At 36.1% G+C, this 23,665-nt stretch overlaps 2 protein-coding genes across 10 annotated transcripts in view; one reads left to right on the top strand and one right to left on the bottom strand.

Annotated features, from left to right (window-relative positions):
- The window catches only part of LOC111510402 (uncharacterized protein CG43867), a 746,925-nt gene that overhangs the window by 208,971 nt on the left and 514,289 nt on the right, over positions 1–23,665 (bottom strand). The window lies entirely within an intron of this gene.
- Positions 8,400–22,614, top strand: LOC111510688 (probable cytochrome P450 6a23). Its single transcript, XM_023166624.2, has 4 exons — positions 8,400–8,868; positions 17,461–18,162; positions 18,809–19,060; positions 22,144–22,614. The coding sequence occupies exons 1-4, from the start codon at positions 8,439–8,441 to the stop codon at positions 22,308–22,310; spliced, it is 1,551 nt and encodes a 516-aa protein (XP_023022392.2). The 5' UTR covers positions 8,400–8,438; the 3' UTR covers positions 22,311–22,614.

Here is a 23,665-nt window from a genome sequence, read left to right as displayed (position 1 = left end):
TTTCAACGACTGAATAAATAACCATAGATGATCAAAAACACTGAGTACTCTTTGAACACAAAGCTGGGGTTGATATCTAAAAACGATGCTAATTCAAAACTCATTACTCGACATTATCAGAGAGTATTTCAACAATATTCGACAAAGGAAACAAGTTTTCTGTGAAAGAAAGAGGTAAATTATTGTGAAGAAAAAATTATGAAAGCTCGTGAATTTTGTTGGGTATCATGCACACAGAAAAACTCTATCTTTCGAATAGACCAATAATAACCTTGGAAATACTCATCATTATCACCGGAAATGCCTCCCTTCGCCAGTCCTCTGATATTTGAAATGCGAAAAATCGAAGATAGTCACATTATCAATGAATATTGCAAACCGCAAGATGAAATGATTCCTGTGACTTTGCTTTCGAAGACATATGGAAGAACAACTCAGTAGCACTTGTGCTAACTGGGTTGAACTTCGCCTTTTGTTATGTCAGCAACTAGCTCTCTAATTTATTTAAATATTTGTATGTAACTACAGCTGGATAACAATAAAGACTATTATTTTTTTTTTTTTTTTTTTCACCGTAGTGTGCGCTGGTCAGGCCCTATCCCCCGAAGCCCCGATACATTCGGGAGGGCGCGCCAGCATAATCAACCAATGACCACTCCCCACACCGTGAGGTAAGTGATCATTGGGTCCGAGAATCATGTGCCCTGAGCAAACGCAGTGAGCCAAGAATGACAGCCTTCTGCATCTGTGCGGCTAAGATTTCTGCCTTAGTGCGGCAAGCCGGTATGATTTTGAGATTCGAGAGTAGAGAAGACATCATTCCACCAAGGACTCCAATAATCAGAACGACCATCTTGACAGAGTGATCTGGATAGAGTCTGCGGAGTTCGAAGAGAAAATCTCGATATTTTATCCGTTTTTCCTCCTCTTTTCTGACGATATTCGTCTCGCCAGGAGCTGAAAACTCCATGACAAATATCGTTTTGGTCTGGTGGTCGAGAAGGACTACATCAGGCTTATTAGCTTGTATGAGCCTGAGGGTGGGGAACGAATAGTTCCAATAAATTCGACACTTCTCGTTCCCCACAACGGATTCAATATCCCCCGGAGCGTAGGGCAACACCGGTGTCTCGTCAATACCGTAAGAGTGCCGTAGATGGTAATATAGCACTCTTAGGGCCGCGTTATGTCGATGGATATAGGCCGAGACCGCATATGCTGGACATGCTGATAGCAAGTGCATTAGGGTCTCGGGCGCCTCGCGGCAGGCCCTGCATCTTGTGTCAGGAACCTCTATACCCATCACGCGACTGCGGTAGACTAAGGTGTTGAAGACACCATCCTGGCAAGCCATGATGAACCCCTCAGTTTCCGACTTCAGCCCACTCGACCTGAGAAAAGCGAACGTCAGGCGCTTTGATAAGCCAAGGTCTTCAATGTTATTGAAGAAGACCCCATGCATCGGCTTATCCCTGTGTCTCTGCAGAAGTAAGGTGATCTCTGCGGCTTTTATCTGAGCTTTTTGCTGAACGGGTTCCAACTCGGTGACAGAGTTGTAGTCACCTCGTTCAGAGTCGAAAACTATACCGAGTTCATCAGCTGCTCGAGCAGCTGCCCTAAGGAGAAATGCTCCAATTCCTGCTCTCTCATGGTCTCGGACCATGCAGAGAAGGGGATCCGAACTCCTGACGACTTTACAGGCTGTATCCAGTACCATTCTGTCATGTAGACACTCCAAACTCAAAAGTCCACGACCTCCCTGTTGTCGGGGGAAGTACAACCGTGGAACGGATGATTTGGGATGCAAACTCCTATAGAGATGCATCATTTTTCGGGTCCTTACGTCGAGTTGATACAGCTCCTCCCGAGTCCACTTCACTACTCCAAAGGAGTAGAGTAAGATTGGAACGGCAAGCATATTTGTTGCAGCTACTTTGTTCTTCCCCGACAGTTCCGATGACCAGATCTGTCGAAGTTTGTGCTGATACTTGCCGCGGAGAGAGTTTTTCACTGCAGTTACCTCTTGTGAGTGGCGTTGTTCCACCCCGAGGTAAGTATACGTCTCTCCGGCATCCAGATGGTGTAGGATGCTTCCATCTACGAGCTGCACATCCTCTCCGTAGTCCCCGCATCGTCCTCTTTTGAGATGAACCATTGCACATTTGTCTATCCCGAATTTCATACCGATAGCATGCGTGTACTCTTCCACCACCCTCAAGGACTGATAGAGATCCTTCTCTCCAGAGGCATAAAGTTTAAGATCATCCATATAAAACAGATGGGTGACCTTGTGCCTCCGGTTTCCGGGGGTGCCACAGTTATACCCTCGAGTCTTTCTGAGCGCAACGGATAATGGCAATAGTGAGATGCAGAATAGAAGGGGGCTGAGGGAATCACCCTGAAATACACCCCTTCTGAAAGTGACCCACCCTGTTTGAACTCTTGCTTGACCAGATGTTATGGTGAAGCGAGTTCGCCAAAGTGGTGTCAGTTGTTCAATGCATCTCACTATGTTGTCGGGTACCGCAAGGCATCTGAGCAAATGCAAGATGAGCTCATGCGAAATTGTATCAAATGCCTTACGGTAATCGATCCAGGCCATAGAGAGGTTACGCTTATATTGTATCGAGTCCTGCGTTACACATCTATCGATGAGCAGGTTCTCTTTACATCCAGCGACTCCTCTCTTCGACCCTCTCTGCTCATATATCCGTTCGAACACTCGGTCAACTGCGGTGAGTATTCGTGTGTATAAGATGCTTGTAAACAACTTATAACACGAATTCAAGCATGTTATCGGTCTGTAATTCTTAGGAATCGACAAATCTCCGCTTTTGGGGATAAGAACGGTCCGCCCCTCGACAAACCAATCCGGAATCGGCTGCTCTCCATCGAGCCATGAGTTGAAAACTCTGGCCAGATGGTGGTGGGTACTTGGTAGTTTTTTCCATCAATAAGTGTTCAGCCCATCTGGGCCTGGAGCAGCAAAGTTCTTGGAACCAACGAGGGCCCTTCGAACGTCATCCGGGGTTATCGGGTTGCGCAGTTCATTGGGCTCAGGCTGTCGAAGCTCTCTGTTGAAAGCTTCGAACTGCGCTAGGGCTGGAGTGTCTAAGTTGAGTGGCTGCGGGTGTTCATAGATATCCTTCCAGAAGGATTCCACCTGATCAGCGGTCGGCGGATTATCCACAACACGTGGAGGCTCTTGGAATAAGCGAGAAGGTTTCTCGCGGAACCTAAGATTTTCCGCGATACTTCTCGCTCGCCTCACTAGTGACTTCTTAGCAGCCACTAGCATTCGTATCCTATCAAGGCAGTGCTGTTTGGTGGTCAGCAGCACGCCTTGGCTCAAAGTGTGATGGATACGTCGTAGATTGGCGGCTATTCGCCGCACTGCGGGCGTGAAAGGCCTGTTGGCTGCCCTGTAATCCATCACACATTGGATACGAGACGCGTGTTGTCTCGCCGACGTGATTTTAGCCTCCATCTTGTGTACACGCCGTTCAATCTTCCGAACCGCAAGGCCGGGATTTCGTCCTTCCGATTCGGAAAGCGATTGAACGACGTTATACACGGCGGTGTTGATTTGCCAGATGTCAGCCTCTTCTGTTAGAACACTATGAACCTCCGCATCCAAACGAGCCAGTTCTTGTGGCTTCAGGGGCTTGATCCTGTGGAGCGCCCTGCGTGTTCTGATTGTCGTCTCCATTGGTGGTATGGTGCTGGTCTCCTCCCCAGCCGTGCCAACGGGTGGTAGAACTGCCACTTCCACCACTTCGTTAGCAGGCTGGAAAGGAGCTATATAGCCCTGCCGCCGAAGATAGGATACGTAATCCCTAAGGTTTTGGGCGGAAAAGGCGGCATGCTCCGGATGTGTTTCACACCACAGAGCATGCAATCTCGCCATGTACCCTCTTCGCGCGGGCTCACTACTCTCGTAGCAATGCATAAGGCTATCTCTTAGTTCATGCGTCCACTCAAAACGTCCGTTTTCATTGCCAGGGTTGTCATCAGTAGGCAAATCATCGTTTTGGGCCCCACCACCTTGCCTCTGACCCCTCCGAGCGGGTCGATTGTGGGGGCCCCTTCCTTGATTATTGGGAACCAAGTGTTGGGTCCACCGGGTGGTTAGCCCTGTGGACCCACGGCCGGCACCGGAGGAAGAATAGAGTTCTCCTTCCCGGTGCGCCTGGGCTGCCGGTCCGGTTTTGCACCAGTTGCTCGGGTAAGTGGTGTCGCAACTCACCAAAGGCCAAGGGTGTTAGTGGCCATCCCTGCTTATAAGAAGAAGACTATTATTATTATTATTATTATTATTATTATTATTATTATTATTATTATTATATCTTCAGAAGTGATAAACAAAACAAATTGGTTTTGGAAGTGTTATGTAATTTAATGAAATGAATAACGTTCAATAACATTTAGTGTAATTTCTATAACACCCTATTTTTTTCCTTTTTTATTCAATGTACACAAACAGTTGTGATTGAAAACAATACAGTTAATACTAGTTTGGAATCATCTGAGAGAAACCAATCATTACTCGACGAAGACTGTGGAAATCATTTATTGTTGAAGAAATTTGATTTGATAACTCACACCAATAGCTCATTTTCAATTCATTTGACAATAGTTTTTTTCACATATTTTTCCACTATTAATTTCTTATCTTAATTTCAGGCACTATTTCCATTTTTCATGAACTTATTCAGATATTATAATTCTGTCGTCTTGTATTTGATGTTTTGTATTATGAAATCAAAAGGAAATAAGCATCCTCAGATGCAAAATAACATTTTGTACTATAATAAAATGTTGAATTCGGAAAATAGTAAAAATTATCATAAAAATGTGACCTTATGATACGGCTATTAATATATTCACAGTAAACTGCAAATTTGTCATAAATCGATCCCACTTTGGCTTAAGAAAGGAAAAATTACCTGAAAAAAAAACAGCATAAGATTGGATTCTGGTAAAGTAAGATTCTGGTAAAGAATCTGGCATGAACCCAAGTACTTTATATGAGAAATTTTCAATACATATTATGGGAATATGAATTTATGAATCATCCGAAATCTAAACTCCAGCAACCCACTCAAAAAAATGAATGGGTGAGTATATGAAGAAATCAAGAAATCTTGGAAAAGAAATGCTTTGAAGTTTCTATATTGTTGCTTCGTGAACGTAAACAGTTCTGTGAGTTATTTACAGAACATTTTTTCCCAACAAATTACTTTTCCTGAAAATATACTCCTTTCAATATCAATGTCTGTCAGTCTGTCTCTCTGAATGTGATAAAAACTTGAACTATTTCCATACGACTTTCTATAATGAACGGAGTCAATCGAAAAGAAGGTTGAAGTGTATGAATGATTGATGTTATCTGCCTGATTACCTTGAGATATAACAAAACAATTCTCTCCATAGCAATATAAATACCTTTCAAGGATAGCTTACTATACCCATTTAAAAATAATGGTTACATACAAGCTGGTAATTGGCACAGCTATCTAGACGGTTGCTTAAGCACTAAATGAATATTGTATATGATGGAAGACACGCCCGAAGAAGCCATTGAATGGCGAAACACGTGTTGCGTTTTTGCAAAACTATCTAGTGAAAATCACACAATAAAGTGTTTTTAGAATACGTGAATGAATATTGAAGTTGCTGTAAATATCATATAATTCAAAACTTTATCTGAATAGTTATCGCAAAATTGAAAATATCGTAATCGTTTCACATAGTCCAGAACAATCCAGATTGTTTCGAGATATTGTGGAATATTCTCGATTACTGTCAATCATTTCAGACAATTCTAGAACATCATAGGAAGCGAAAATTCGGAACGTTTCATCTTCAAAAGAATGTCCTTCATGTACGTGACCTCCTTGATATATCGACATTATTGCTTGATCTATTCGCGGGAAGATGGCGCTGTACGTAACCTCCTTGATATATCGATATTATTGCTTGATCTATTCAGGGGCAGATGGCGCTGTACGTAACCTCCTTGATATAATTCGAACTCACTTTACATGTATTTGTTCATTTGAAAAAAGTATTTTTTTTATTAATACGCGCGCCTGCTGCCTTTTTTGTAACCCGCCTTTGCGCGCCTGCTGCCTTGGGTTTGGTAGCTGATTTTCAGGCTCCCTCTCCGGAATCGGAAAATATCAATGGTCATATTTCTAAACAATATACGGCTGATTGATCCCAAAGTTTAGATAAAATACATATAGTTTAAAAAGACTGAAAAACTCTTTCATAACATGCGAAACTAAAAAATTAAAAATAAATACAGTTTAAAGAACTAAAAAACACGCTTTTAAAGAACTTCAAACTGAAAAGTTAAAAATATTTTTTTAAATGAGCCTAAAACAATAAGGAACGAAAAATACTAGTATTATTGTGACAAAAGCGTGGGCGCTTTGTGCCATATTTTTTGTATATCAAGCGCCGGTCGCTTTCTTCACAATAAAACTAGTATTTTTCGTTCATTAAAAAAAATATTTTTAACTTTTCAGTTTGATGTTCTTTAAAAGAGTGTTTTTTAGTTTTTGAACTATACATTTATTTATTTTTAGACAATGAACTCTTGTATTCAACCCGTTGCGTTGTGCTCAAGTGATTCTATATATTATCAAGGTAGAGACGGAGTTTAAAAGTAAACAACATGAAAGCAGCTCTTTGTTTCGTCGATCTTCCGCTGGTAATGTATCATTTTGTGTTCTGTACTAACTTGATGGACAACTATACAATAAGTTTTTCAAATATGTTTGAATATTCTTTTCTGGGTAGGATGTTGAAATTTCCACATCGTTTTAATATCTCAAGTAATAATCAACATGGGTTCAGATTCTATAAATACAGCTGCAACTTCAACCTTGAAGAATAAGGAGAAGGATATTTTGTAATTTCAGCAAGGCATTCGACTGCGTTCATCATCAACTTTTTGTTATAAAAATACAAAATCAAAGGCACAGTTCTTAGTTGAATATCTTCTTTTTCGAATGACTGCCTTCAATATATAACTATAACTTAACGTAAAACGTAAAAAATATACCATTTCTGAATCTAAAGTAGTTAACGTTGGGATTCTACAAGTGTCTATTCTGGGAAAAAAATTTATTTTTGTTGCATAGAAATTATCTTGAAATATTTCTCACAAGGATAATGCAACGGTGGATGCTGATGACACCTCGTTGATAATATCCGAGAAGAATTAAAACATTTCGTATCTGAAAGCATCAAAGACACAAATCATCAAATTTCACACCAGGCACAAATGTATCAATTTGCAATACATCGAAAACAAAATTCTAAGGGCAGTACATGTATATATTCAAATAAAAAAATTATAAATTTATGCTTTCTGTCAGCAACTTTAGGTTCCGGTATCTCGAAATACCTTCGAAAACAGACACAGAACGAAGGATTATTGCTTCAAATTGTTGAATTTGGTACTCGATACTAGACTAGAATGCTTCCATAAAATAGGAAGCTGTGGCATGAAAACTATAACGTGTTAGGAATCACACGTTAAAAGGTAAGACCTCGTTGGTCCTTAGCTCGCACAAGTTTCGACCTCTGAGGATTGTCGTTCGTAGGGATACGACAGGCGGTTAACGGAAAAAATATATTTTAAACATATTTCTTTTAAACATATATTTAAAGAAGGGTTTTATTTCAACCGCTTGTGACATTGTGAATAACACTGTGATGAATATAATTGACTTCGCTATTATTGTGATACAATAATTATTCATACAAGCACAACATTATAACCACTTGTCTTTGCGCGTATCATGGCTTTAATCATATTCTAACAAACCGAAATGTTTCAATAATTATTCTTCTATTCCTGGAGAATACAAATCGAACAAATCAAAAATCGTCATAAATGGTGTACCTAACACGATTTTGTAATAATTTTTCGTATATGAAACTTTATCTCGCCAATTTTTCAGAAGTTTCAATAGTTATTTTGCTATTTCTGGCGAAAATTTCAAAAAATCGAAAATAATGAAAATAGGTTCAGATTTTTTGAATTATAAATGTAATGTCACGATTCTGCGCATCCATTTCATATTTGACTGGTTTAGTCAACTTGATTCGTTCAGGAAACAGTGAACTACGGTTTTTCTTGTAGCTTTGTAATATTTTTCAACACCCTCCAGCTGATGGCTTGATACAAAATAAAACGAATATTCCATATTAGACAGCATGATAGGTATACAAAATTTGTTAATTATATTTCACCATTTCATATTTATTGAAGAAAATTATTCTCTAAGTAATACAGAAAAAATATAAAGAGCAAACAGAATGAAACCACGAAAAAATTACGGAGTAGGCGCTCAATGTCAGATAAAATTATTTACAGAGACACACATACTTGTGATTAGTTCTCTCGCAACTGATACAAAGTGATGATGTTATCGTTAACAATAACGTACATTTTGGCCGCTGCGGTAGCGGGCATATATTTTTTCCAAAAATGGATCTATTCATACTGGGAACGAAGGGGTGTGGAATACATCGAACCTGAATTATTTTTCGGGAATGTCAGAGAGATGATCCTGAGAAAAACTTTCAGTGGAGATCTGTTCAAGAGATTTTACGATGACCTGAAATCTAGGAAAGTCAAGTATGGTGGAATATACGCATTTTTTTCGCCAGTTTTCATTCCTATTGACCTAAATCTAGTCAAAAGCATAATGCTGAAAGATTTCCACCATTTTGTGAACCGCGGAGGATACGTGAATGAGAAAGCAGATCCATTATCGGGTCATCTCTTCAGTTTGGAAGACGAGAAATGGAGGAATCTCCGGGCAAAGCTGACACCCACTTTCACATCAGGTAAATTTAGATCCAATTCCAGATCTACTCTAATGTGATCATATATTACAGTTAAATTAGCTCGATATTTTGAAACTGGTTTCGTTATTGAAATTCTGTGAATTATATTCATTAAAATTTTGAAAGAACTCGTTATTTTAACACATCGACACGTGTTTAGATCACACCAAACCGTTATTTTAACACCTCGGCATGTATTTCTTCCTCTTGAAAATAATCGAAACACGTGTCGAGATGTTAAAATAACGGTTTGGTGTTGGGAAAAAACTTCAGTAATATTCATTACGACATCAAAGGTTCAAACCGTGCGTCAATAGAATCATTGTTATAACTACTAAAAAGAGCCTGAATTCGGTGAGATAGTGAATTACCAAAAAATATTTAATCAAATTAAAAAAACGAAACTGATGAAATAATGAGGTTAAAGTGAAATTTAGACAGTAATATTTATTATCATTTCGATAACCGTCAGTTATGATATTTTTAACTGTATGACTGTTATTTCCTTCACACACGTAGTTCACTACATATATTTTGCCAAATATTGATAACTGATTCAAATTATTTTCCCAGAGATATACTATCCGATATTTCGGGCATGATCATTTTTTTTTTGTTTCCAGTTCACAGAGATCTCTGATGCTGCGTACCAACCTAGATCGTATTTCATTTAGAATTATTCAATCAAGAAAACAATTGAAGCAGATATGTTGTTTGTTTATGTCAAAAACATATAGATGGCCTTGACAGAAACACATCTATATGCTTCTTTATTATTTTGGCAACCTGATTTTTTCAGTTGGTTATTTTTGAAATATTCGGAAAATTAAAGTTTGTGAAAAAACAATTCTATTCTACTATATTCTACTAGAGTTCGGAGATCTTATTGCGGCGTTTTCTCTAAGGCACAGAAGACTTAAATCATTAGAAATATAGAAAAAATCTGGTTATTGATCTTTCTTAAGAATGTGACAATGCATTCAAGCTTAGTTGTGTTAATTTTCTTTTGTTGTCTGATCTTTTATTATTCTTGAACTGAATAATTGAATGTTATTAGCAATGTTATACGCGTTTGTGAGTTTGAGAGCGTTACTTTCAATAAATGTTTTCCTGTAGCTGTCTTCCAAAATTAAAACGTTTTGAATTGGACCTCAGGGACCGAATATAAACAGTTGTAATAGGGGTTTATGTTCTTGATCAGCGGAGTAACAAATCATTTGTGTTAGGAATCACACGTTAAAAGGTAAGACCTCGTTAATCCTTAGCTCGCACAAGTTTCGACTTCAATCTAGGTTATTATTCTATTCACACACATTTAGTGTGTGTGAATAGTTTTTCAAAACAAATGGGCAAATTTATTTTTTCTGATTACGAAAAGATTATTATTCTTAATGTATATAACGCTTTTATACACCAGAATCCTTCATATATCGTCAATACTCTTAGACAGGTTCACATGTACTTTTTTTGTGATTAACGGAAAACAGATTTTACAGACGGGTCCAAAAATTACGCCCAAGGTGTCATTGGATTCGTATTTTTACCTGGAAAGTTTGAGGAAAGGTCCGAAAAGGCGCTGAAAAAAATTACAAAAGTTATAAACAATTGAGTGAAAGAATTGGGGCTTTAGTTTTTTTAATATCTCGAAGAATTTTCAAAATTTTGGAAATTTGACAAAAGATCTGTAAAGATCAACAAAATTGCGTAAAAAAAGTCCCGACTCCCGAAACTGTGTTTCAATTCTTTATAAGTTTCACAGAGGCCTGGAAATAGAGCCAAAAACGGGTAGTCTGGCTTCCGCGCGCATTTCGTTACTCTAACATAAGAAGAAAAAAAAAAATTAAACATATTAAATGCGAATATTAAGGATTGAAAAAAATCATGTGATGTTGGGATACATCAATAAACAATAATCCGTAGTCAGAATTTTTTTATCCCAATTTTAACATTAATTATGCATTTGTTAATTAATAACTTTCTTTGAATTGAAAGTTATTATAAAAACCCCTATAATTATTAAACTAAAACCCTGGCATTTTCTTTCTTGGGTGAAGTTATTCTTAATAGGCTAGAAAATAGATTTCCGTTGCCGAAATGAAAAAAAAATGTTTACTTTTACTTTTTTATCAATAATTGAAAATTATAAATGAAAAAAATGCATATTTTTTCAAAATTTTTATTATTTCAATGTCTCATTGTTTATAAGCAATTCGAATTTTTTTTGCACCATGTTAATAGAAAAAAATCATGATTAAGAAAAATGTTTCCTTAAAAAAATTCTCTGTTGATAAAAAATGTGTTTGTTAATTAACAATCGATTTTTGTGACTAAATATTAAAATTAAGGAACCTTTTTTTCTTTCTAAATCATAAATTATATTGTTCAAGGTTTTGAAAAAAAAATGTTTATTTTTTTTTTATTGGTTTATTTAAAAAACTGTCATGAATAAATGATTTTTTTAATATTTCTTTTCAATACTCCATTCTGTAATAAAAGTAGCTGTGTATTTTTTATAAGACTTTTAATATCGTGATACCTTGATATTTGTCTTTTTCATCCGCTCCTCCGCTTTTATAATTATAATAACTTTTAAACTATTGCAGATATGACAAATATGCTTCAAGTCTTTTTCGTTGATTATTAATTTATTAACAATTGAAGCCTTTTACTAAAGTTGTAGCCCTTTTATTTATTTAATTATTGATTTTTATTTATAAAAATTTATAAAAGTTATATAAAAGTTTTCAGGAAATTTACAAAATGAAGAATATACTGAAAGTCATTTTGAAATTTATTCATAAATGCTTAGTACATTTGAAAGTTTTTAATAATTTTTATTATTTTTTTGTAATCTTTCAGATCGTTTTAGTGGCGGTGGCTCATCATCTGTGGTTTCTTCTGTATTTTCTTGTCGTGATGTTCCTTGAACCCCCTCCTCTGATACAGTACGTGGAAGTCTTCTACAATCCCGATGCATCTCGTCAAGATATCGAAGTAGCTGGAAAGCGAATTATGCTGGCCTTGTACGGTCAATTCGATACTAATTCAACATCAGGCCAGTGTCGTGTCTCTCGATTTTCAAGTATGATTGCGAAATCAAAGACTGTGATCAACTTAGCGAATTTACCTCCAACAACAATAGCAACACATTTACACTCATTCAGAACGTATTACCAAGTTCAGTTTTGGATTGGTAATTATAATTTAAATCCGTAAGATTGGGGTTAGATCAAATCTGAACATTGTTTCAGACCAATAAAAACAACGGAAAAACTGGCGCCTGACGACTTGCTTAAGCTGGTTGATTGTGCCTGCATAAAAGAGTGTACAAATCGATGTGGGTGTAAAAAAGCTGGGCTTCCTTGCTCATCTTTATGCAAAAATTGTAAAAGTGAAACATGTTTTAACAGTACAATGCCATCACTTGATGATGACAATGATGATGCTGATATCATGATCGGTCGATTAAATGCTATCGATAGTAATCCCGATGGAAATGAAGACGACCTTAATGATTACCAAGATTATCCAATAGGAGTTCAAGAATACTGTGAACCGATACTTGAAGAAGTCGAAGAGGAGGAGGTTCAAGGAACATCACGACAAGAAAAAGAAGAAACCACAGATGATGAGCCACCGCCACTAAAATGATATAAAAAATAATAAAAATTATTGAAAAACTTTTAACTGTACTAAGCATGATTTAATAGGCAGTAGATATTTGATTTTGTAAATTCCCTGAAAACTCAATTTTTTTTATAAATAACAATCAATAATTAAATAAATAATAGGGCTACAACTTAAGTAAAAGGCTTAAATTGTTAATAAATTCATAATTAACAAAAAAGACTTCAAGCATATTTGTCATATCTGCAATAGTTTGAAAGTTATTATAATTTAAAAACGGAGGAGCGGATGAAAAGATAAGTATCAAGGTATCACAATATTGAAAGTTTTATAAAAAATAGAAACAAATTAAAAAAAATACACATAGCTACTTTCATTACAGACTGAAGTATTGAAAAAAAAATATTTGTTTATAATGTTTTTTTTTCAAATAAACAATTACAAAAAGAATAAATTTTTTTTTCAAAACCTTGAAGCACAAGAGAATTTATGATAAAAAAATGGTTCCTTAATTTTAATATTTAGTCACAAAAAACGATTGTTCATTAACAAACGCATTTTTTAACAACGAAGAAATTTTTTTAAGAATCATTTTTTTTCTTTAAAAATCATGATTTTTTTCAATTAACATAATGCAAAAAAAAATTTCGATTTGCTTTTGAACAATGTATTTGTTTATAATAAATTTATCAACAATAGCAGTGAAAAAAAAAATATTGAGTAGTTTTTAACCATGAGACATTGAAACAATCAAAATAAAAAAAATGATTTTTTTAATTTTTAATTTTCAATTGTTGATAAAAAAGTAGATAATAACAATTTTTTTATATTGGCAACGGTAAATTATCTTTTAGCCTATTAAGAATAACTTCACCAAAGAAAAAAATCCCAGGGTTTTAGTTTAATAATTATAGGGGTTTTTACATCAACATAAACATAATTATGCATTTAACAAATGCATAATTAATGTTGAAATTGAGATAAAAATTTTTTGACTGCGGATTATTGTTTACTGATGTAACCTAACATTACATGAATTTTTTTATTCCTCAATATTCGCATTCAATATATTTAAATAATTTTTTTTATTTTTATGTCAGAGTGACGGAATGCGCGCTGAAGACTACCGGTTTTGGCTCTATTTTCAGGGCTCTGTAAAAATTATAAATAATTTAGATACAGTTTCGGGAATAGGGACTTTTTTACGCAAATTTATTGATCTTTTCAGATCTGTTTTCAAATTTTCAAAATTTTTCGAGATATTAAAAAAAAACTAAAGCCCAATTTTTTTTCACTCAATTGTTTATAACTTTTTTAATTTTTTTCAGCGCCTTTTAGGACCTTTCTTTAAATTTTCTAGGTAAAACACCTTGGTCATAATTTTTGGACCCGTCTGAAAAATTTCACAAAAATAAGCAAAAAAAGTCATTGTGAACCAGACTATCTAGTGTATTCGCAGTATCATCGATATACGTGTAAATATAAGAATGAAAGAAAAATTAAACTGTGAAATTTTCAAAACCATCTTAAGGAAGAGAAACTATGCCACTTGATGAAAACTACAAACTAGAAATTAATAGAAAGGTTTATTTATTTTATTTTTAGACAAAAATACCGATCTTCGACAGAATAAAGAAAGCTTCAAAAGATAGGGAGAAACAAATAGTGGAACACTTCAAAGGAATTGAATTTCAGCTGGAGACAACAAAACAGAAAATGGTTCATAATCGAAATTGATTAAATTATCTACTGGAGAAGACATCACCTAAGGCATAGAGTTTCGAAGTGAGAACAGAAAGATTTATTATGTGGACGTAGCTTGGCTTAACGAAAGATATACCGTTGGAAATATGTGGCATGACAAAAACGTTACGAGATCACGTCAAGAATTTTTAGAAGGCTGGACTACCGAATTAAACTAGTCTTCTGGAAAAGGAAGGCGACTGATTACTTTGGAAGTGCTGATGGTTTGGTATAGGGCGGTTTATTGATGTTTCGGTCAAAGCATTCTGGCGATTACCATAAAGACTACTTGAACGGCGTGATGTGTTTGAAGAATATATTGAGCAAATATTAGAACTCTTTCCCTTACTCTTTTTTTAAGGACAAGACAACCACTACATAAAAATGCGCGAGTGGTGCCTGTGCGAAAGCAGCACATCGGATTTGAATTATTGAAGATTGAATCCATTTGGTAAAACGTTCTCAGGAAGTTTATTAGACATAAACGCAGATCTCCAGCTGAAAGAGTTCCTAAATGGTGAAGTTCAAGATGTACTGAGTTGAACCGCCTTTGCAATTCCAGCGATATGATTATGCCAAGACATATTGGCATCCATTTCAACCCCCTACAAACTTATCGAAGCAGAAAGCGGAATTGTCTGATCTGACATTATTATATTCGGTTCGGAGACACCTGATTTCTTGAAAAAAAAAACGATGCCTGGGTTTTTCTGGCATTGATTTGAAACTGGTTATTTTCATCCCAATTCGAAATTACTTTTGGATCCTCATTAAGATTTGAAACCTCCTGCTGCCGGTGAAGATGTGCCTCCGTAGCCGATGTCCAATAAAGAGAGGGTTGGAGACAATATGGATCCTTGGGAAGCACCAGCGTGGATGATAAAAGTATTCGAGAGATATCCATTGACGGTCACTAGTAGGGAACGTTCTTCCAGGAAGCTGTAAGAGCCATACATAAAAAGGCCTTAGAAATATCAAGCGTGCCAGCTTTTGATTCTCCATGTTTCTCGATTGCGTTACTCTAAATATGGGTGACATATAGACGGTCGCCTGTTGATAAGTGTTTCCGAAAGCCATATTGATGATCGCTAAAGATTTTTAAGCCTTCCAAATATTTGAAGATATGGTGGTTTTCCACTTTCCCCATCATTTCTGATATCATGGATAGCAAAGCAACTGGTCTATAGTTATTTGAGAGACTTTTCTTCCCCTTTTTGGAAATAGGCTGAACTTCATCATGACCAGACAGACGCCTTATTGATATTGAGCTGTTTCAAAATTCGCCTGAATAGACGCTGTTGAAGAGTAATTTTCGGCATTGTAGATTCTAGTGTGGTAATAGTGGGTGGTGCCTTTCCCAGAAAATTGACTGTGGAGTGGGACGTAAATTGTGCAGCTGGTAGAGTTGTTTTTTCTATGACTGTTGCTGCAGTTGAATCATCCGCTTGTGTCAATGGTAAAATTTTGGATTTTGTAAAGTTCTGAATAACATCTTTAGCTACCGACCGGGAGGATCTAAACCCGTTGGGATTGGCAAGCAGTTTATCCTTAATTCTCCATTGTGAAGTTCTTTGCTTTCATTTATTTCAAGTTTGCAGCTGTTACGAGTATTAACAAACCTCTTTTGGTTTCCGCCACTAGGATTATTACGTCACTGCCGGTAGGCGAGATTTTTTGGGGCGACGACAGCTTGCTCGCAATTTTTGTTTAACCAAGGTTTTCCTTCAGAAGGTCGATTCATTGAAAAAGAATATATCCATCCATGGATGATAGATTAACTTCCTTGACTTCGAAAGCACAAGTTGATGGGTCTTAAGAGCTGAAACAAAAATATAGACAGGAGAAATTTCGGAAATGGTCTTGAAGATCCTCCCATTCAGTTGATCTGTAATGCGAAACTTTGCGCAGCTTAGATTGTTCCCCAACATTTATCGGTTATTCACTCAACACTAAAATGAGTTTGTGGTCAGAAGATCCCAATGAAGACCTTACGGAGACTGTGTAAATTTCCGGATTGGTTGTTAGGTTCAGATCCAGAAAACTAGCATATTTTCCATCACAGTCAGGACTCCTAGTTGGTTCATCTATAATATGAGTAAGTCCACTGTTTATTGCAATAGCCTCAACTTCGCCACCTTGTTCTTCGTTGACATTTGAAAGTTTGAGCCATTCGATATGTGGATATTGAAGTCACCGAATATGGAAATTTCGGCATTGGGATGATTGATTTGCAGAAAATCAATGGCGTTTGCCAGTGAAGAGAATAGTGCCCTATATTGTGTATATAAACGCAGCATATGAATTTGGTGATCTTCTGTGAAATTATTTTGAACCACATAACATCAAAGTTTCGGGGTTTCAGCATTTCCTCCCATTGACAGGAGAGATATTCCAAATTTACGTTTCTGTGAGTACAAGAATATGAGGAGTATTTGATTGCAGATATTGGTGCACTAAGTTTATATTTGAGTTCAGTCCTTTGATGTTGCAGAAATCGATTTTGAAGTTGCTAGTGGGCCTCTTAGTAACTACAGTTACCATGCTTTTTCCTTGTGAATTGATGTTACAAAGACCCTGCTGACTGTCAGAAATAGTGGTTTTCGAATAACATATGCATGATGATGCCCTTGAATCAGCCCCCACCCGGAGATCTGATTGGGGAGCTATTATACCTTCGAAGTATTTAGACCCTAAGAGCGCCATCATGAATTTTTCCTTATATTCCCACCCTTGAAACAGGAAACAGCGGCACAGCAATGAAACGTTAGCCCGAAAGTAACTTTACGCTGCCTAAGCGGTTGCAATGGTATCTTGTAATGCAATAATGCAAGTTACCATTCTAGATAAGTTGAGAGATGCCAACTAATTCATGGAGAAAAGCGAATATCATTATGATGATTGAAGAAGTGATGGTAACTTTAATTTTTCGTTATCGGTAGTAGAGGCAGTATACTTTTTGATTCCTTCTTTAATGAGGAATTCAAAAACATCAATTTTGAAATCGATGGAAGAAGCTGATATGAAATTTTATGTGAATGTTTCACTGTGGAGTTTTGATTCATAAAGTCATTGATATTTGGCTATTTTTTCTCTAAAAATATATCACCGTGAAGTCAAAGCTATAAATTCACATAACTCATGGAAAATTTCACTGTATTGTGTATAATTTGAATAGAACAAAATTTATAACTATGAAAATAATCCTTCTAACCGACATTTCAGGAAAACTGAAGATGATGTTTCAAACCTTAGTGGCCTGCACTTCCGGCCTTGAAGACATCCTAAGTGAGCACTCGATCCTCCAAGATGCAGTGGATATCAAAGAAGTGTCCGCTAGATTTACAACCGACGCGATTGGTTCAGTTGCTTTCGGAATCGACTGCAACAGTCTGAAGAACCCAGACTCAGAGTTTCGGCAGTGGGGAAGGAGAATATTCAAAGGAAGCATTAGGGGACAAATCAAGGCACTCATGTTAATGACGCTTCCTAATAAGTTCTTGCATGCTATAGGTTTCAAACTGACCAACAAGACAACCGAAGATTTTCTGATGAATATGGTTAGGAAAACGGTGGATTACAGAGAAAAGAATAACATATATAGGAAAGACTTCATGCATTTATTGCTGCAGTTGAAAAACAGGGGCAAAGTCACCGACGATGCAAATATTACAAAGGAAGAGGAGAAGAACAAAGGCTCAGATACTTTGTCTTTCAATGAAGTTGCAGCGCAGTGTCTCGTGTTCTTTATAGCAGGATTTGAAACATCCGCCACAACTATGACTTTTGCTTTGCTTGAACTGTCCCTCAACCAGGATATACAAGACAGATTGAGACAGGAAATCAATATGGTTCTGAAGAAGCACGATATGCAGTTCACTTATGATTCTGTTATGGAGATGAAATACCTGGAGAAAGTTATTGATGGTTAGTATGTTGCAGATTGGTTGAGGTTATGTAGATCAAATTCTTCATTTTATTTCAATAGAATTAAATTTCGAAGAAAATAATTATCACGAACTGAATATATTTTTCTCATTCGTAGAAACAATGTTTGCAAAATGATTAATTTGAACAAACTTGTACATTGATATGTCTATTTAAATTACTCTTTATCTGAATCATGATTAAAGACAATGCTCTTGAAAATGGGTCATCTCAAATATCAAGAGAACAATACGAGTTACGAATTATTGTTTTATTAAAAAACACTTCACTGCTATTAGCATGTACAGTTGGAAACTATGTGATACCATACTAGGAAAATATTTTCTTCGATTATACAAGTACATTAAATTTAGAGTATTTTCAATATTTTTGACTCAACAATCGGAGTTGTCATCGACCATCAAATCACAAATTATATGTGTGTATATTTTCGATCCTACCTTGCCATTTTCACAATATCTAGGGCCATCGAATATGTCGAAATACAAAAAACGTCAAGTTTATTTGTAAGAGAGAAAGAGAAACGAGTTTCGATCCAAAAACTCTTTTCTTTTAATAGAAATGGAGGACGAATGATACGGACTTCAATTCGAAAGGATTTTATTATTACAGACCTTTATTTCAGAGACTCTCCGTAAACATTCAGCAGCTACAGTCCTTAGGAGAGTTTGTAAGAAAGCTTATACTATTCCCGGTACCAACGTAGTACTAGACGAAGGAACTGCAGTGAATATTCCAGTCCTAGGAATCCATCGGGATCCAGAATACTACCCCGAACCGGATAAGTTCGATCCAGAGAGATTCAATGAGGAGAACAGAGCTAGAAGACACCCTTTTGCCTATATGCCATTTGGGGAAGGACCTAGAATATGCATAGGTGAGTGTTGGTAGTATCGTTATGAATTTTAACTATGCAACTAGAAATTGTTTATGAAGATGTTAATTTTTTGAAACATATATAAAGAAGAATATGTTGCTCAACTTCATTATGTAACATAACTCATATGCACTACAACCAAATTGCAAAAGAAGTATGGAGTGTAATTGCCTTCATCCATCACTGGGCATGCAAGTTCGAACTTCTAGTAATGGACATTTCCAGTTCTTGCAATTTGGTTTTTGCAGCAAAAATACCCTTCTATTTGGTTGTCTTTTCTCAAACCTATATAGATGGAAAGCATAAACAATTCGCACAATATTATCTAACACGTATTTCATGATGATGATATACAGGGTGTAACTAAATAAGTGTAAAACTTTTGAAGAGGTGATTCCTCATCGAAAAAAAAAATAGGATCTGTCATATAAAGAAATTTCATTGAAGCATCCCTTGTTAAGATACAACCCCCTAAAAGGGGGTACATAAAATTTGTATAACAATTTTTTTCACAAGCACTAAAAAAGTTACAGTGTTGAAATTACCCTGACGTTTTGTACTACCAAAAACACACTAACCCAGAAATTTATTTGGTTTACCCCATGGTTGTAAGGGGTGGAAAACGCAACCCCTAAAATTTATTTCCAATGTAACTTTTTGTCTTATTCTTTGTTTACCATTTAAAAATTTATTACCGATAGCCTCTTTCATTCTAAACGAAAAATGTCTCTTGGGTTTTTTACCCAAAATAAACCAGTTTGCAGCAAAAAAAAAATTTACCAACAACTACAGAGATACATCGTCATAAATGCGAAAATACGAAATTAATCTATCTAGTAGGTCGCTATTAGCGATAGTGACAATTGAATTGGTATGACGCTGTCAGTTTGTGAATTTTCGAAATTGATTACATCAACGATTACGAGAATATGGTTCATTTGACAAAAGAACGCAGGATTGTGGTCGCCATCGAGAAGTACGAATACCACAGCTTGAGGAAGCAGTACTTAATTTGATTGAAGAACAACCTACTACCAGTACTAGAAAGATTGCTTTCCCGCTAAATGTTGATCATATGACGGTATTTCAAATTTTAAAGGAACAACTCTTATACCCTTACCATCTGCAACGAGTACAGCCACTGTTACCGCGAGACTTTCCCAACCGTCTTGAATTTTGCAAATGGATGCTGGAAATGATTAGGAGCAATTGTGACTTTCTGAAGACGATAGAATTCACAGACGAATGTAGTTTTTCTCGGGACGAAATTATTAATTTTCATAATTACCACATATGGGCCGATGAAAACCCTCACGCTGTTGTCGAAACTAACCATCAAGAACAGTTTTCTCTTACCGTGTGGCTCGGAGTTATTGGAGATGATTTAATTGAGCCTCATTTTCTACTTCCTCGATTGAATGGTGAGGCATACGTTCAATTTTTGAGAGAAGTGCATCCAGTACTACTGGAGGAAGTTCCTTTGGGCGTCAGAAGGGATCCCAGATCCCCGGATCTCAATCCTCTCGATTTCTCTATTTGGGGCCATTCACAGCAATTGGTTTATCGTACTCCTGTTCGCGATATAGAGGACTTGAGAAACCGCATTATCGATGCGTGCAGGGTAATCAGAGAGACTCCGGGAATATTTGAGCGAATACGTGGCTCAATGCGCCGACGTCTGGACGCATGCGTTATGTCTGAAGGTAGACATAACGTAATAAATTAGTTTTGTTCATTACCCTTTATTCGTTTAATGCAGGTACTAACTACAAAATAACAATGAATCCAGTTCGCATTTATGACGATGTATCTCTGTAGCTGTTCGTAAAATAATTTTTTGCTGCAAACAGGTTTATTTTGGGCAAAAAACTCAAAGGACATTTTTTGTTTGGAGTGAAACAGGCTATCGGAAATAAATGTTTAAATGGTAAACAAATAATGAGACAAAAAGTTTCATTGGAAATAAATTTTAGGGGTTGCGTTTTCCACCCCTTACAACCATGACGTAAACCAAATAAATTACTGGCTAAGTGTCTTTTTGGTAGTACAAACCGTCAGGTTAGTTTCAATATTGTAACTTTTTCAGTTCTTGTGAAAAAAATTGTTATACAAATTTTATGTACCCCCTTTGAGGGGCTGTATCTTAACTAGGGATGTTCCAATGAAGTTTCTTTATATGAAAGATCCTATCTTTTTTCGATGAGGAATCACCTCCATAAATGTTTTACACTTATTCAGTTACACCCTGTATAAAGAAACCTATTATCACTGAATGATGCAAATTGCACTATCCAATAATGAAAGGATTATCACAATTGATTCTAGATAGAACCAGAAAAAATAACAGGAAAGATTCGTTAACAACACTTTGTAACGTTAAATTAGTTAAGGCTTTCGCGGCCGAAAATTTCAGTGTTCCTATTTTCCTAGGGGTTTGAAGGCCGTCGTAGTTTGGAACTGCATCCTAACGTTTCGCCAGCACGAGTGGGTGGCTTCTTCAGAGATTTATCCATCTTGATGATTCACCAATGCCTAGTGATTTCTAGTTCGTAGGTTTTATTTATGTTGACTCAGGTAGCTCGCCTCTCTTGTTAATGTGTTGCTATTGGCCGAAGTGTTATTACCTGTTGATAACGTATCTATCCCCGCCACCAGTTAGCGGGTTGTTATTTATTACCGTATTAATACTTGACTTAATAATGAGTGACATGTCATCTCTAAGAGCCGTAATATTGCATTCCGTTGTTGCCACTTCAGCATCTTTGAGTATGGGATTCCAAACCCGGCTAAGCGTTACCGCCTTCTACTTTCTGTTGTAGTTCTCCGTATATTTATGGATTTCTATGGCTTCCCTTACAAATCGACTGTGGTATCCATGATAGGGGGCTTCCAACAGTAACGGGTGACCTCCTACACTAAGCGATACTGCCGATTTGTCTATTTGACCTAATTTACAGTTACTCCGATGTTCATGTACCCTCGGATTTTTTAGTGATACTGATTTGAACTTGAATGTGGATTCATCTTTTGTTTTAGACTAATTGCACAATAAATCATTATAATATACATTTTTCTCATTTCAGGGGCCAGATTTGGACTATTGCAAACTAAAATTGGAATTGCTGCTATTATCAAAAATTTCAAAGTCACTTTGAATGAAAAAACGAAGACCCCAATAAGGTACTCCCCGTCTTCTAGGATCACAGGAGTCGACGGGGAAGTTTGGTTGAACGTAACGAAAATTCAATAAAGTTGACACGACATAGTTTCATTACCCCACTGAGGACCAGATTGTCAGGGATCAGTTCTCGTTGTCCACAACCAAATAAGACACATAAAAGAATAATCATTTTTTAGTAGTTATGATTTTTGCATAGATCTGTATAGATCACTTCAGGAAAATCATCAGATAATGAAGAAAAATATTGATATTTTTATTGTTTTCCACTGTATGCTACTCTTTATTTCTTCGTCAACAATACACAGTAATTTTTTCTAGTAGTCTAGCTATACAATAAAGCAATTTTTGTTTCTGTTCCACATTTACCTCAGCACATACGTTGTTTGACTTTTGCTTCCATAAATGTAGCAACTCCTTGGAAATCCATTGATTGTGTACACACTATCGGTAGTTATATAACTTGTGAGAAATTGCCCATTACAAGAAATTGTTTTTTTGCTCTTCCATAAAAATTATTTGGTATATTGTCGTGACTGGGGTTTACTTTTACTGACTAAAACTAGAAATATTAAAAAAAATTACAAAACTACTTCATTTTTCTAATGAAACATAATGTTCATTTCAAGTAGAGTAGATGAAAAAACAATAATCATAGTAACGGAAACAAAATGATCATGAGTGTTAATATTCAACTTAGCACAACCTCACTTCACTTTCCACCTCCCCATCTCTCGATCTGCTTTCGATCATTCTCCAAATCACTCTGATACGAACTATCAGCCATAATTTTCTAGAAAGATTTCATGCTTACTTTTTTCGAATTCAAAAACCCAATTACTTCAAGTTGACGACTCTGATTAATTTAATTACTGAGTAAAACGTGAATCAGTCATTCAATTCTGTTGAATTACTATTCCTTGAAGATATTGAAAATTATTTCTACAAATAACTGAGGAAATAGTGCCTTCACAAAAATATTTTCTTGATTTTATACTTGTTGTTTCTTGTTATTCTCACAATTTTCGTTACATTGAACCTATATTCATTGCTTCAACAGGTACTTAGTGCGTTTTCCAAAAGTTTCTCTGAATTTCATTGCACCAAAACAAACCGCATCCGGACATCACTGTAAGCTCGACTATCAGTACTCACGACTTCTTCATTCTCATGACTGACAAAATTACTTCCAAATCAACCAGAGGTAGATGCGGAGAATCGCCACTACTAACTATAAGTGCTCTCTCTTTTTTCTAACACAGTCATCGCCTAGCACCAATGAAACATTATTTTTTGGAATTATCTATGAATTAATAAAAATAATAATGACGGTAATAATAAAAATAATAATGATAATCAGTCCTTGAGGGTGCTGGAAGAGTGAACGCATGCTATCGGCATAGAATTCAAGACAAATATGCAATGGT

Source organism: Leptinotarsa decemlineata, unplaced genomic scaffold, assembly GCF_025532065.1.
Source record: "Leptinotarsa decemlineata unplaced genomic scaffold, Ldec_3_MD MMD2_P_RNA_scaffold_6, whole genome shotgun sequence".
NCBI classification, from domain to species: domain Eukaryota; kingdom Metazoa; phylum Arthropoda; class Insecta; order Coleoptera; family Chrysomelidae; genus Leptinotarsa; species Leptinotarsa decemlineata.
Note: the sequence above shows the minus strand (reverse complement) of the source record. Positions and strands in the feature narration are given on the sequence as shown.